Source organism: Pantherophis guttatus, chromosome 2 (assembly GCF_059756535.1).
Source record: "Pantherophis guttatus breed Tessera chromosome 2, ASM5975653v1, whole genome shotgun sequence".
In the NCBI taxonomy this organism is placed as follows: Eukaryota; Metazoa; Chordata; class Lepidosauria; order Squamata; family Colubridae; genus Pantherophis; species Pantherophis guttatus.
This window is the reverse complement of record NC_142064.1, coordinates 67,806,801-67,820,238: the sequence shown is the minus strand read 5'-3', so window position 1 is coordinate 67,820,238 and position 13,438 is coordinate 67,806,801. Positions and strand designations below refer to the sequence as shown.

Below are 13,438 nucleotides of genomic sequence, written 5' to 3'. Positions count from 1 at the left end.
TATTCATTTTCAGCTACAGTAGAATTTTTTCACCTGCATGGCTTCAATTCTCTGAATTCTTACAGCAAAAAAAAAAAAAAAAAACCTCAGATAAATGTTGGAAAGAAGGAATTCTGTATCCTTTCTCTATTCATCCTCTTTTCTCATTTCAAAAACTGACTAGGCTTAAGTTGTTTCTTTTTTAACAACTATTAAAAAAAAAAAGAAACTCTATTTAATGTGGATTTTCTCATCCGTGCCCGTGTGATCATGTTGGTTTCCTAGTTTAAGATTGTAAAAAAAGTATTATTGCTCATTTAAAAAAAGCATGTCAGTTACTTCCTAAGAAGTTTGTAAGAAGCAAACTATCTTTGGCAAAATCATTCACACTTCCCAAGAATTAAAAAAAAATGAGAAAGTTAAGAAATGAGCAGCTGATACTTCATAAAGCCAATGAAGGAGAAAAGTGAAGTATAAAAAAGAGAAATAAGGAATATTATGGATCAAGATTGTCCCACTAAACTAACAATATTTTATTTTACAATACTTTAAAGTGTAACTTAGCAGCTCCCAACCTTTTGGGGAACTGGGCCGCACCCGGGAAATGGTTCCGTGGAGAGAGATTTTTCCATGGACCAGAGGGTGCATTGTTTCACATGCTGCCTGCATCCCGTGGATGGGGCTTTGTCTGTTTGTATTGATTCTATCATGTTGCGGCCCAATGCTGGGTACCCCTGGTCTAACTGATTCTACCTCTCCAGTATTTCCAAGCATTTATTTAAAGTTCAGGAAATATTCATAACTTAGTCATAAATTACTTCTGAAGATATTCTTGTTTTGAAAAGTATGCCACAGCTTAAAAATAAGGTATTGTAGTATTAGAAAAGAAAGTTATGTGCTCCCTAATTCCACCTTTGTGATATCAGCACTGTAAATGATACCCTGCCATTTCCCCTAGCAAATCATTTTATTATGAATGAAGCCACCCTTACAAAATAAAGTGTAGATTTTAGCAATCATTGGAAATGTAATAAATCAGAAAGTGAATTGGACCATAGACGAGACCACCTTCTGCAACCTATAACCTCCCACCAACCAGTACGCTCCCACAGAGTGGGCCTCCTCAGGGTACCATCACTAAAGCAATGTCGACTGGTGGTTCCCAGGGGGAGAGCCTTCTCTGTGGGGGCACCTACCCTTTGGAACAGGATACCGCCAGGAATAAGAATAATCCCAGATCTTCGTACTTTCCATCGGGCACTTAAGACCTTCCTCTTTCACCAAGCCGGGCTGGCATAATTAATTTTTTCTTTCCTTTTCCTAATTGTGTAAATTTTATTCTGAAGATTTTAACTTAACTGATAAGCCAAATTGACTTAATTATTATTTATTGCTTCTATTCACATTTTTATATATATGTTTATTTTGACTGTTCACCGCCCTGAGTCCTTCGGGAGAAGGGCGGTATAAAAAAATTAAAAAATTAAATAAATAGATAAATAGACACCTTTTTAATATTGTAAACATTATGACATTTTGCTATATGATTACATTGCGAAATCCCTGTTAAACTGGAAGAGAACACTCAGGAAAGTCATTTCTATGACATAATTGTAACGCAAATAGAATATATGCTAAATCCACTGGCAGTTCAAACAACAGCCAATGTCCCAAGTAAGAGGCCTATCAAAAGCTCTAGATACCCCCTAGTCCTATCATAATACAGATATCTGGTTAATATGTATTTCACCTGACATGGAAATGCTCCTGGCAGCTGTATATATTCCAGATGTCAATTGACAAGTGACAAGTATTCCAGGTGTCAATTGACAATCTGAGAAACTTCCTTTCTATGTGGACTGTATAGCATTATATATGTGTACTTTAAGCACTGAGAGCCAGTTTGGTGTAGTGGTTAAAGCATCAAACTACAAATTGGTATATAGGGCTCTAGTCCTGCCTTGGGCATGAAGCCAGTTTGGTGATTTTGAGTCAATCACTTCATTTAACTCCTAAGAAGAAGGCCAACCGTTTCCAAATATGTTGCTGAGAAAACTGCAGGGACTTATCCAGGAAGTTGCACAGAATCAAGACTGACCTGTAGAAACAAACAAACAAAACCCCTTTAATCACGGGCCACACGCTAACCACTACAGCTCAAGTGATCTTGATTCACAAGTAGATGGAAGTACAAACTTTGTAGCTTTTATTTAATGTGTACACTTCTAAAGGGAGATCTTAATAAAAGATTGATGATTATACCAACATCTGTCTTGAGCAAGGCCTTGTTTTACCTTGCAAACGTTGACGGATTTATTGTTCCTGGATTACTTGTCTCACACTATTGGCCTATAAAGACCTCTACAATTCTGTAATTGTATGTTGAATGCACAGCATATATTTCTAAACAGTCAATTCACCATCATTTCTTTTGCCAAGTTCAATAAAAAAGAAGTAAATTGTTTATCAAATCCAGATGAAAAGATACCGAATTTATTTTCTGGCCCCCAAAAGCTCCAATTCTTTTATGATGAATAGTAAAAATTCAGCAGTAAGCAGCAAAATTCAGTAACTCACCATGCAAAGGAATTGAATACTGAAACATCTACCCATCTACACATGACATAATCTTCTTCTTCTTGTGCCATATCTGTCATCGGACATTGGCGATCATGGTGGCAATCCTATTTTTGTCAACAGCCGTATGAAAAAGTGCTGCTGAGTTTTGTCCAAACCAGTCCCTTAGGTTCTGAAGCCATGATGTTCTTCTTCTGCCTGGACCATCAGTCTTTCCCTGGAGGATTAAGTGAAGGATGCTGTATTTTTCTGGGTGTTGCATCACATGTCCAAAATATTCTAACTTTCGCTTTTTAACAACTTTGATTATTTCCCTTCGCTTTCCCAGGTGGCTTATCGCCTCCTCATGACATGACATAATAAGAATGAAAATTAATGGATCATTTAAATCATTGCTGTTGCAATCAAATATTCAATCAAGACTATTGTGTGACTTTTGTCATATCTTACTCCTCATTCAACAGCGCCAATACTTAAACCAGGAAGAAGATATTCTTCCATAATTTAAAATGGCTGAAAAAGCAACATTATGTAACTCCGTATCCCAGGTCCTACTATTTGTGCGCAGTATAGCTTTTTGTATCTGCTATTGGGGGGAAACTTTGTTGCAACGCTTCAATCTCTCATAATCCTTGAATTTATTATTTTAGCCCAAGAAAATTTCAAAGGGGAATGATAATCACATTTTCCGTTGATTGCAAAATTATACATTTATAACCTGAATGCCTGCCCAAAACTTATACATGAATGGATAGCACAATGAACTAACTTCAAGATCTTATATCACTTGGGACTGTTGGTATAACATTTCACTAAATGAAGTCATTGCAATGAATGTCTATGGAGATTCTTAGTCATCCAGGTCATGGCTGTCCCAAAAATACTTTTTTCAAGAGGCAACTGGGCTTTCTGGTTTTTCTTTGAAGACATTTTGCTTCTTATCCAAGAGCTGAAGAAGCTTCTTGGATAAGAAGCAAAACATGTTCAAAGAAAAACCAGAAAGTCCAGTTGCCTCTTGAAAAAAGCACTTTTGGGTCATTACAATGAACTACTGCTAGAAACATTCAGGTGAAAGACAGTGATTCTAGCCATCCGCATATAGATTTCATGAGTTATTTAATATTTTTATCTGATTTTTATCCTGTCTTTCTAACCAAAATAGTGTATATTATGACATGATTAAAGTACACATTTGTATATGTAGGTGTGTGTGTGTGTGTAAATTCCCTCCTCGCCATTATGAGTGGTCTGTGACTTCCTCAATCTCAAGCCCTTTACCAGAGGCCTGGGTGTTTGAGGTTCCACATAGGATCTTAGCTGTTCCTAGCATTGCACTCTTCTGGACAGAAAGCTTTGATGTTGTTCCTGGGATCTGATATATAAAACTACATGTATAATTATTTGTAAATCAAATGTTATGAGTTACATCCTATTTGTTCCTGTCTCTTAGATCGAATTGCACAGAATATAATTAAGTCCCATTTGGAGACGTGTCAGTATACAATGGAGGAACTACACCAGCTAGCCTGGCAAACCCACACATATGAAGAAATCAAAATATACCAGAGCAAGGTACAAAAAAAAAACAACAACCCCAAACCAATAAAATGTCTTGTTTCTTTCTTACCACAAAGAAAGCATGGCCTCTCTGAATTCATGATTATAACTATGGTGATTGCAAAATTGAATAAGGATGTTTTAAAAAATGGAGTAAACTTCCTAATCGCCATCTAATTTTTTGTACTAACCTGTTGTGTCTGTCACTTTGAGTACCTACCCTCAGTTCTGTTTCTGCAGTTTACTTGTGCTCTGTAGGGGCAGAGGGAAAACCTTCCCCTTATATTTCCTGAATTTAATTTACTGGATGATCCGAGGCACTAACTTGATTTTCTCTACACAATGCTTATTGTAGGTACAGCAAACATCCCTTTCTTACTCACCTTTTATTGTAAGGGGTACAATTAAAATCCCAACTACTACAACTCTTCCTTTTAATAGAGTTGCCTCTTTTCCCTCTCAGAAAATAAGCCCACTACAAGCAGAGTGGAAAGAAAAAGGTTTTCAAACAAACCGAATATCCTGTCATATGGTTATCACCTCTGGCATTCTATGAATTGTTGAAAGCACTGTTACTTATTTGTGTTACTACAAGATTTCTGTACACAATTTGTATGTTTAGTACCCTGTATTTAATTGTGCAAGTTTCCAGATGAATGTGCACTTAGAACAATGAATGAAGTGTGCCCTACTGAACTTCTAATTCTCTATTCTTTTGTGATTTCCACTTGTAATTTCCTCATTAGCGAAATATCAAAAGTGGAGTCAAATAATTTGATTGTGTTAGGAACTTGGCAGAACTAAGGTATTATCTGCATATAGCCACCCTGAGTCTTCAGAGAGGGGCGGCATACAAATTGAATTAATAAATATTCTAAAACCCAGAATATGCAGAATTTGTTCAAAAACCATTCCTGGATTTAATTAAGGAGTGGTATTCCTTTCTTGTATTATGGGTCTATCCTTCTAGAGAAGATGGTGATTGGAATCAAAGTACTAGGAATATAAGCATGATGAGAGTGAAGCTGACACCTTAATTAAACAAAACAGGGACCTATTAAACATCCAAGGGTTCAAATCATTTCACTTGGCATAGAATCGAGATCACATGAAGTGTTAATACCACTTTTTAATGCTTTGATAAGGCCACACTTGGAATACTGCATCCAGTTTTGGTCACCACAATTTAAAAAAGATGTTGAGACTCTAGAAAGAGTGCAAAGAGCAACAAAGATGATTAGGGGACTGGACGCTAAAACATATAAAAAATAGTTGCTGGAATTGGGTATGTCTGGTCTAAAAGAAGAAAAGAAGAACTAGGGGTGACATGATACAAGTGTTCCAATATCTCAGGGGCTGTCACAAAGAAGAGGGAGTCAAGCTATTCTCCAAAGCACCTGAGGACAGGACAAAAAGCAATGGGTGGAAACTAATCAAGGAGAACTAAGAAGAAATTCTTAGAACTAAGAAGAAATTTTCTGACAGAACAATTAATCAGTGGAACAACTTGCCTCCAGAAGTTGTGAATGCTCCAACACTGGAAGTTTTTAAGAAGAGATTGGACAACCATTTGTCTGAAATGGTATAGGGTTTCCTGCCTAAGCAGGGGGTTGGACTAGAAGACCTCCAAGGTCCCTTCCAACTCTGTTATTCTGATCTGTTCTGTTCTGTTCTGTTCTGTTCTGTTCTGTTCTACTCTACTCTACTCTACGCCACGCCACGCCACGCCACTCCATTCATGATGATCATAATATGAATCAAGGGTGGACAAATTTTATGGAGCTGTGGGGAATGAGAATATTTTTTAAAATGACTAAGAGCCACAATGAATGGGACAATGACATTTTTTAAACGGGTAACAGATTCTCCAACAGTATCCATGTGGGGAGTGGATGAGGCAGAGGAGGAAGGGAACTTAGTTTTAGGGGCGGAACCTTAGTCAGATGCATTAAACATTAGATGTTTGGCAATCTGTTACCAATTTTCAACAGCATAATCTCTGATTTAAAGAGCATTCTCTCTCTGCTTTCCTTCTTTTTCATGTGACTTCTTCTTGAAGTCAAGAGAAGCATTATGGCAGCAGTGCGCAATCCAGATCACACATGCTATTCAGTATGTGGTGGAATTTGCAAAACGGATAACGGGCTTCATGGAACTCTGTCAGAATGATCAGATTCTACTTCTCAAATCAGGTTTGTAGAGGAGATTACATTGCAGTCTACAATACTTAACCAACATTAATATGTGATCAATAAAAGAAGATAAAGATACAGGACCTGTTACGCTTAGTAAAAATTACACTTTCTTACCATCATTTCTTTTTCTATATCAGAATGCAAAATAGAAAATTGCACAGTGTCTGTCCTGTGGAAACACCAATGTTATATGTTTAGCTGCACATAAAAGTGATTGAAAGTATGATGTTGTAAGCCAATTCAACAGTGAGATGGGTAGCATATACATTTAATAAATAAAACAATTATCCTAGTGGGACAAAGTTTAAAAAAATTATGTGACTCAATATTCTTCTAGAATAAAGCTTTAATATATCTCTTCTTACAACATTCATCCAATATCAGAGATAGTACTTTTACAATACAGAACTGGTTATACTGTCTTGTTGGGATATTTCTGTCTAATATTTCAGGACTTTTGTTATCATTTCAGGCTGCTTGGAAGTTGTTCTAGTGAGAATGTGTCGTGCCTTCAACCCACTCAACAACACCGTCTTGTTTGAAGGAAAATATGGAGGAATGCAAATGTTCAAGGCTTTGGGTAGGCAGGTTGTTTTTACAAAACTGAAGGCTTTGTAAATAATTGGGATTTATTTCAGTTCATCAGCATTTGTAATATTTAGGGGACCAAGACTCTGCTAGATCTATTTTCTCAGATGAGAAATAAAATCCAGTTTCTATTAGGATATTCTGTTTATGTCCCATATAATAGCAGCAAACCAACTTTCTTGTTCTTGAATCTCTGTTTACTCAGTAATTATTTTACATGCTTTTGCTATGTCATCTGGCAGAATTGAAATTCATTTCTCCCGTAGATTTATGAGCTACTGCCAAATTATTAAAAAAAAATACAGGCTGAAAACTTGTACTAGATTTGGAAAAGGTACAAGTTTGGATTTTAGATCAGAATTAGATTAAGGTATAAGGTAATAAACATACATGCTGAAGGAGAAGTATAAAGATTTAGGGTGAGGGAGTCAAGGTATTCATAGTAGGAATGAGGAGGGCAGGTTGATCAAACATGTATCATAACATCATGATGAAAATCCATGACTCAGCTTTTATGTCTGATCTCAGGATAGATGTATGGAAGGGCAGAGGTTATTTTGTGAGATGACAAATTCTACTGTGTTCAGAAAGTTTTAAAAAGTAACTTCACTTTTTTTGTGGATACCTAACCTGAAAGGTTAGGTGGCTCAGTGGCTAAGACGCTGAGCTTGACAATCGAAAAGTCGGCAATTTAGCGGTTCGAATCCCTAGTGACGCGTAATGGGGTGAGCTCCCATTACTTGTCCCAGCTTCTGCCAACCTAGCAGTTTGAAAGCACATAAAAAATCAAGTAGAAAAATAGGGACTACCTTTGGTGGGAAGGTAACAGAGTCCCATGCGCCTTTGGCATTTAGTCATGCTGGCCACATGACCATGGAGACGTCTTCGGACAGCACTGGCTCTTCGGCTTTGAAACAGAGATGAGCACCACCCCTTAGAGTCGGGAACGACTAGCACATATGTGTGAGGGGAATCTTTATCTTTACCTTTAACCTGAAAGGGGGAAATTATTTCTACGTAGACTATATGAACTAAATGAGCACATTAGATGTATAATAAGAAATTGAGTGACAGGTCACAATTTGTCTTCATAGCCCTAAGTGGTTTAGATAGGTGAATGACTAGCTGCTCCATTACAAACCTGATAGCTGTTCACTAAAGTTCCTCTTTCAGGTATCCCATCTCTAAAGTTGAGGTGGGTGTTTAAGACAGCAGCATGCAGAATTGATGGGCAAATGACAGGAAATCCCACCAGTATTGTTCTCATGGTTCATGTGACTCCCTGGAGCGGAGCCAGGACTCAGAACGATTGAGTCTGTTGATAGAGCCAGGGGTAGGATTCAGCTGGTTCGGACCAGTTCAGGCGAACTGGTAGCTCCGATGATCAACGAAATGCACGCTCAGCGAAGTTGTTGTTACACCGGTTGAATCCCACCACTTGATAGAGCTGAATGGAAGCCTAGATCTCTTCAACCATAAAGTATACAAGCTTAACCAATTGAAGCATGTGAGTGTGAGATTCATTCTTGCTACTATCAAACTCATACCCAGAAATTTCATATAGGAGGCTGGGTAATAACTTGACAACAGTGCTTAATAGTTGAGCTGTATAAATCCTATACACACTCCAAAGGCATTTCCAGAACTTGACCTGGTTATCTGTGTTGCTTGTAGGTTCTGACGACCTTGTGAATGAAGCATTTGACTTTGCAAAGAACTTGTGTTCATTGCAGCTGACTGAGGAAGAAATTGCCTTGTTTTCATCTGCTGTTCTGATATCACCAGGTGATTTCCTGCAACTGATTTTCCTTTTCTTTTTTTAACTCATCCTGTGTTCAAAATGTACCACTGTCAGTCTTTCCTGTAGCACATCACCCATGTAGGCATATTAACTTAATTAAGGAAGGCTGGATTGATATAATCTGTTTTGTGTTTTGTTTTTAATGCGGTATATGTTATAAATTCAGAAGCTAGGCCCAGAAAAATGTCATTCTTGAGTGCCCCATAGATCTCATTGTTTGTAACTCAGGAACCCTCAACATGATGAGTGAGTGAACTGGGCAGATTGTTACCTGGAGGTAGTTTGTCAGTACCTCTTCCTTGGAAAATTCTTTAAATTCAATGTCGTTTAAATTTATAGATCAACTTCTGAATCGTAAACTATGTTCCTTTAGAAATGATAACATTACATGGCACAGCTATGGCATTAATAGTTTGGTCCATTAGAGAAGTGCATTGAGGATTTCACATCAAAATGAAAAGCCATCATTTGTGTAATTCAAAGTAATTAGATTTTGATTTGAAACTGAATGGGTGCACTTCCTTCACAAACCTGAGATATTTAATTGCTGAAAATTAAACTAATTACCATGAATCTTCTTTCTACCTTTTAATGATGTATGTTTATGCTTATTTTAATTTTGTTGTCTTGTTTGGCCAGATCGAGCTTGGCTCTTAGAACCAAGGAAGGTCCAGAAACTTCAGGAAAAGATTTATTTTGCACTTCAACATGTGATTCAGAAGAATCATCTTGATGATGAGACTTTGGCAAAGGTAGAGCATCAGTACAAAATGACATTCACAGAGAACCCAATCTCTAGAAATAAAACTATACTAGGATATTTGCTTTCCCTCATTTGTAATGGCAGTTTTCCCCAGTAAAGAAAGCAGTTACTCAGTTGTAATGATTCCCAGACTTACTTGGAAAAGCATTGTCAATGACATCAAAGGAATGTCTAGGCCTGGGGAAGCTTGCTTAAACAGCAGGTTAATTTTGACGTAATGCCTTAACTGGTTTTGGGGCCCAATTCTGGCAGAAGTTGTTCCTGGAACAACTGTTCCTCACCTCTAACAAGCTATTTCCCACTATATTTATGGGCCTTTAGTAGATTCATGCGGAAGAGCAGATGTCATAGTTGGACATGTGTTGCTGGAATTCCTCTGCAGCTCAGAAGCACCCACGGGAGTCAAACCACGAGTTACAGAGGATCTTCTCTGCAAGGTCCTTCTCTAACCATTGCCTTTATTGTCTTTCCTCTCCCAGAGGCAGTGTTTGATTTGTTAGGCTTACTACTAAACTTTGAAGGGGAAGTTACTTTCAAAAGCTGCTCCAAGGAGCAGCCTTGATTGCAGTGTAAGTTTATTCTTCTACAGTTAGATAAACTTGTAGGTTTACCTCACCTCCTTGACAGGTGCTTTACCTCACCTCCTTGACAGGTACAGAGAAGTGAGGAAAAGGAGGAGATTATGCAAGTGGGGAAAAAATATTGAAAGTTGAGTAAGCACATTGTTGGCCCAGCTAGGCAAGGGGGTCCCTAAAAGTCATCTTGCCTCTGGCTCCCCTCAGAACTGATGATGTCACCTCTGCAATTTTTCTCCTGCTGAATGGAAGGATGCAGAGCTACCCTCTCATGGGAGAAACAGACATTCACCATAAAATGAGGTGTTTCCATTTGAGTTTTCCTGCTTGAGCTTCTCAAGTGTATTAAGAAGGCCTTAACTGATTAGCCTAATTGACAGGATGTCTGTCACAGTTGTTCTGGTTTTGTCTTTCTAGCAAGTCACTTTTTCTTCCCTAAAATTGACTTAGCTAATCTTTGGTTCCCTAAAATTTATTTTAATGATTTAAATGTTTTCAAGCAACATGTGTTTTGTTTATGAACTGTTTAACATATGGCTTTAGCTTCAGTTGACAAAGAAAAGTCAGCAATTTTATTAAGCAGCACCAAATTAAATTCTACTGCCATGTTTTTAAAAGTAAAAATTCGAAGAATTTGAAAGTATGCATTTATGCACTCTTTGATTTCGAATAAAAAAAATTCTTGGTTTATCTTTCTCTGTCTGCCTTCCAGTTAGTAGCCAAGACATCAACCATCACTGCACTTTGCAACCTGCATGGAGAAAAACTGCAGGTATTTAAACAATCTCATCCTGATATAGTGAACACACTTTTTCCTCCGTTATACAAGGAACTGTTCAATCCAGATTCTACCACTGGTTGCAAGTGAAGGGAAAGTGAAAGCTCCTGGAATGCATCGCTGATCAGACAAAAGAATTGTTGTCATGAAGACTTTCTTTAAAACTTGTCACTACTGCAAACCTAGGAATGTCCTGCACTTAATAGAATTATTTTTCACCGCTACAGTTTGAAGAATGTAAATATGCACTCCTGACTGGAGCCTCTTTGGTTTCTCTTCTTTTTGTTAATTTTTTTCCCCCTTTTTTAATTTTTAACTGACCAGAAAATTGCAAGTATAGAATACTGGGTGTGATCTTTATTGTTTATTTTTATTTTATTGGGGCTATGTTCTGGGAGACCACTGTTTATAGATGTTTATTGTAGATATAAAAGAAAGCAGAGGAGTAATTTGCAACATTACTCCGTTTAGTCAAATATAATTTAAGAAAAATTCACTAAACTAGGCTTACCTATTTCTATGTTTTAGCTAGTTAAATGCATGTGGCAATTTGTAGCTGTCTTGGAAACAGGTGTGTATGTGTATGCAAAAAGTCATGGACTTTCCCTTTGTGTGTGCGGCATCAATGCATTGAGGGCTTCATACAGACTTTAAAAGACCCTGCTTTCCCTGAATTCTTGGCAAGAGTGGACAAAGCACATTTCAAAGCAGTAGAGTATTTCATGTCTTGCCCTATCGCTTTTTCCCTATTCAGTATACAAAGATGGTTGGGGACTGTCCATTACCCTATGTGTTAACCTGAGGAGGAAGGGGAATAAGGAAAAATCTGAAATACTGAAGTCCCATATGGATTCTCTGACACATGGGGAAACTTCATGTCCTGTTTGTCTATGAGCAGTATATATCAGGGAAGGCCAACGTTCATACTTTTCAACCTGTTCTATCCTTTAGACCATGTTTAGAACCAGGAAAATATTTTTACGCACCATTCGATCACCTCTCCACTATAAATTCTAATAAAACTGAATCATCCAGGGCAGTGTTTCCCAACATTGGCCATTTCTAGGTATGTGGACTTCAACTCCCAGAATTCCCCTTCCAGCATGGCCATTGCTAAGAATTCTGGCAGTTGAAGTCTATACCCTTAGAAATGGCCACAGTTGAGCAACACTAATCTAGGAGGTTATTTATAAAATTAAAAAAAAAAAAAAGGAGATGCAATACGAAATCTCTCATACAAAGAAGGGCACCACCTAAACTTCATTTGAACAACCATTTTTTCCTCTCTTTGAATAAAATTGCAGGAAATGTTTTAATCAAGATTTAATTCACATTTGATCATACCACCGGAGAGAGGATAAAATTGCTTTATGAGTCAACTATTAGCCATCCCTGAAATGTACCAAATAATTTATATATATATATATATATATATATATATATATATATATATATATATATATATGGAATGTACACACACACACACATGCACACTTGTAGCATAAAATAAGATCCCTATTTTTAAGGACGTTCTCCTGTATTTTTAAATTTCTCTTTGTAATGTGTTAGGTTTATGTTGGGCAAGTAGACTTTTGCTCTGCCATCCATATATAATGACAAGATGGTAACGTTTCTGATCAATTTGTATATAATGTTTATGCGTACTCAGCCAGTGAATGAAAAGTCAGATTTGTGTAATTGGTGCCAAAGCCTTGTCTGGATAATTCAAATGGACAGAGAGAAAATTAACGGGAGATTTTTCTTTTCATCAGTGATAGAGCTGAAGTCTATACTAACCATACTATTATCAAATATATTACCAATCAAGTGTTTAAATTGCAGAGTACAACATACAGCATCCCAAACAGTACATTTGTTTTGTGTGGACCAGATAATTTATTTTATTAATCTTTCCTGAAACAGGAACAATTAGAAATTTAGTTTGCTCTGTTATCCTTCAAGGGCCATCAGAGCAAGTCCAGTAAGAGATAGCTTTGAAGAATGAAGTAAAAGTCACAAGGCCATCCAGTCACCAACTAGGATCTTTTGTGAGAGTGCAAACTTCTCATTTGCATCACCATTATGTAACTATACTGCAACCTTTGGATCAACATCTTTTTCATTGGTTCATTTCACATCCATGGCTCTAGTTGATTAGTTTCTAATGTGCAATAAAGTTGAAGCTCAGCCTTTAGGTCTTTTTCCCACCTACCAATGAGTTTTGGTTAATAGGAAAATGATTGTTCTACAAAATTTTATTCCTTAGTTCCAGGAGACTTTCTATTAAAATGTTCTTCCATCTCCCAAGAATTTTAAAGGGGAATTCATAAACAGACACAATAAAATTGTCTTCTCCCTACCATCACTCTCTTTCTCTTGGGTTCTTCAAACCTATACTTTTGAATGATTCCTTTAGGATTCAGATTCATGCTTCAGAAGTATGCATGTACAGTTATTAAAGGTCTTACAAAGACACAAGTTCTCCCATCCTTCATAATTGGGCCTTCACTATTGCTCTGTCTTAACTTCTTAGAAATTGAGAGAACTATAGAATACTTCCATTATTTTGCATTCCACCTGTATTCAGAAATCTGCCACCCTACAAAGTCATTCTTTTAAGCTTCT

At 37.1% G+C, this 13,438-nt stretch overlaps 1 protein-coding gene across 1 annotated transcript in view; it reads left to right on the top strand.

Annotated features, from left to right (window-relative positions):
• The window catches only part of RORB (RAR related orphan receptor B), a 136,893-nt gene extending 124,866 nt beyond the window's left edge, over positions 1 to 12,027 (top strand). Inside the window, exons 5-10 of the mRNA XM_034410237.3 lie at positions 4,007 to 4,128; positions 6,173 to 6,305; positions 6,781 to 6,888; positions 8,571 to 8,681; positions 9,337 to 9,449; positions 10,748 to 12,027. Coding sequence (XP_034266128.1) covers positions 4,007 to 4,128; positions 6,173 to 6,305; positions 6,781 to 6,888; positions 8,571 to 8,681; positions 9,337 to 9,449; positions 10,748 to 10,903 — 743 coding nt within the window. The 3' untranslated portion in view covers positions 10,904 to 12,027. The remainder of the gene's footprint in view (positions 1 to 4,006; positions 4,129 to 6,172; positions 6,306 to 6,780; positions 6,889 to 8,570; positions 8,682 to 9,336; positions 9,450 to 10,747) is intronic.
• The last annotated feature ends 1,411 nt before the right edge of the window (positions 12,028 to 13,438 follow it).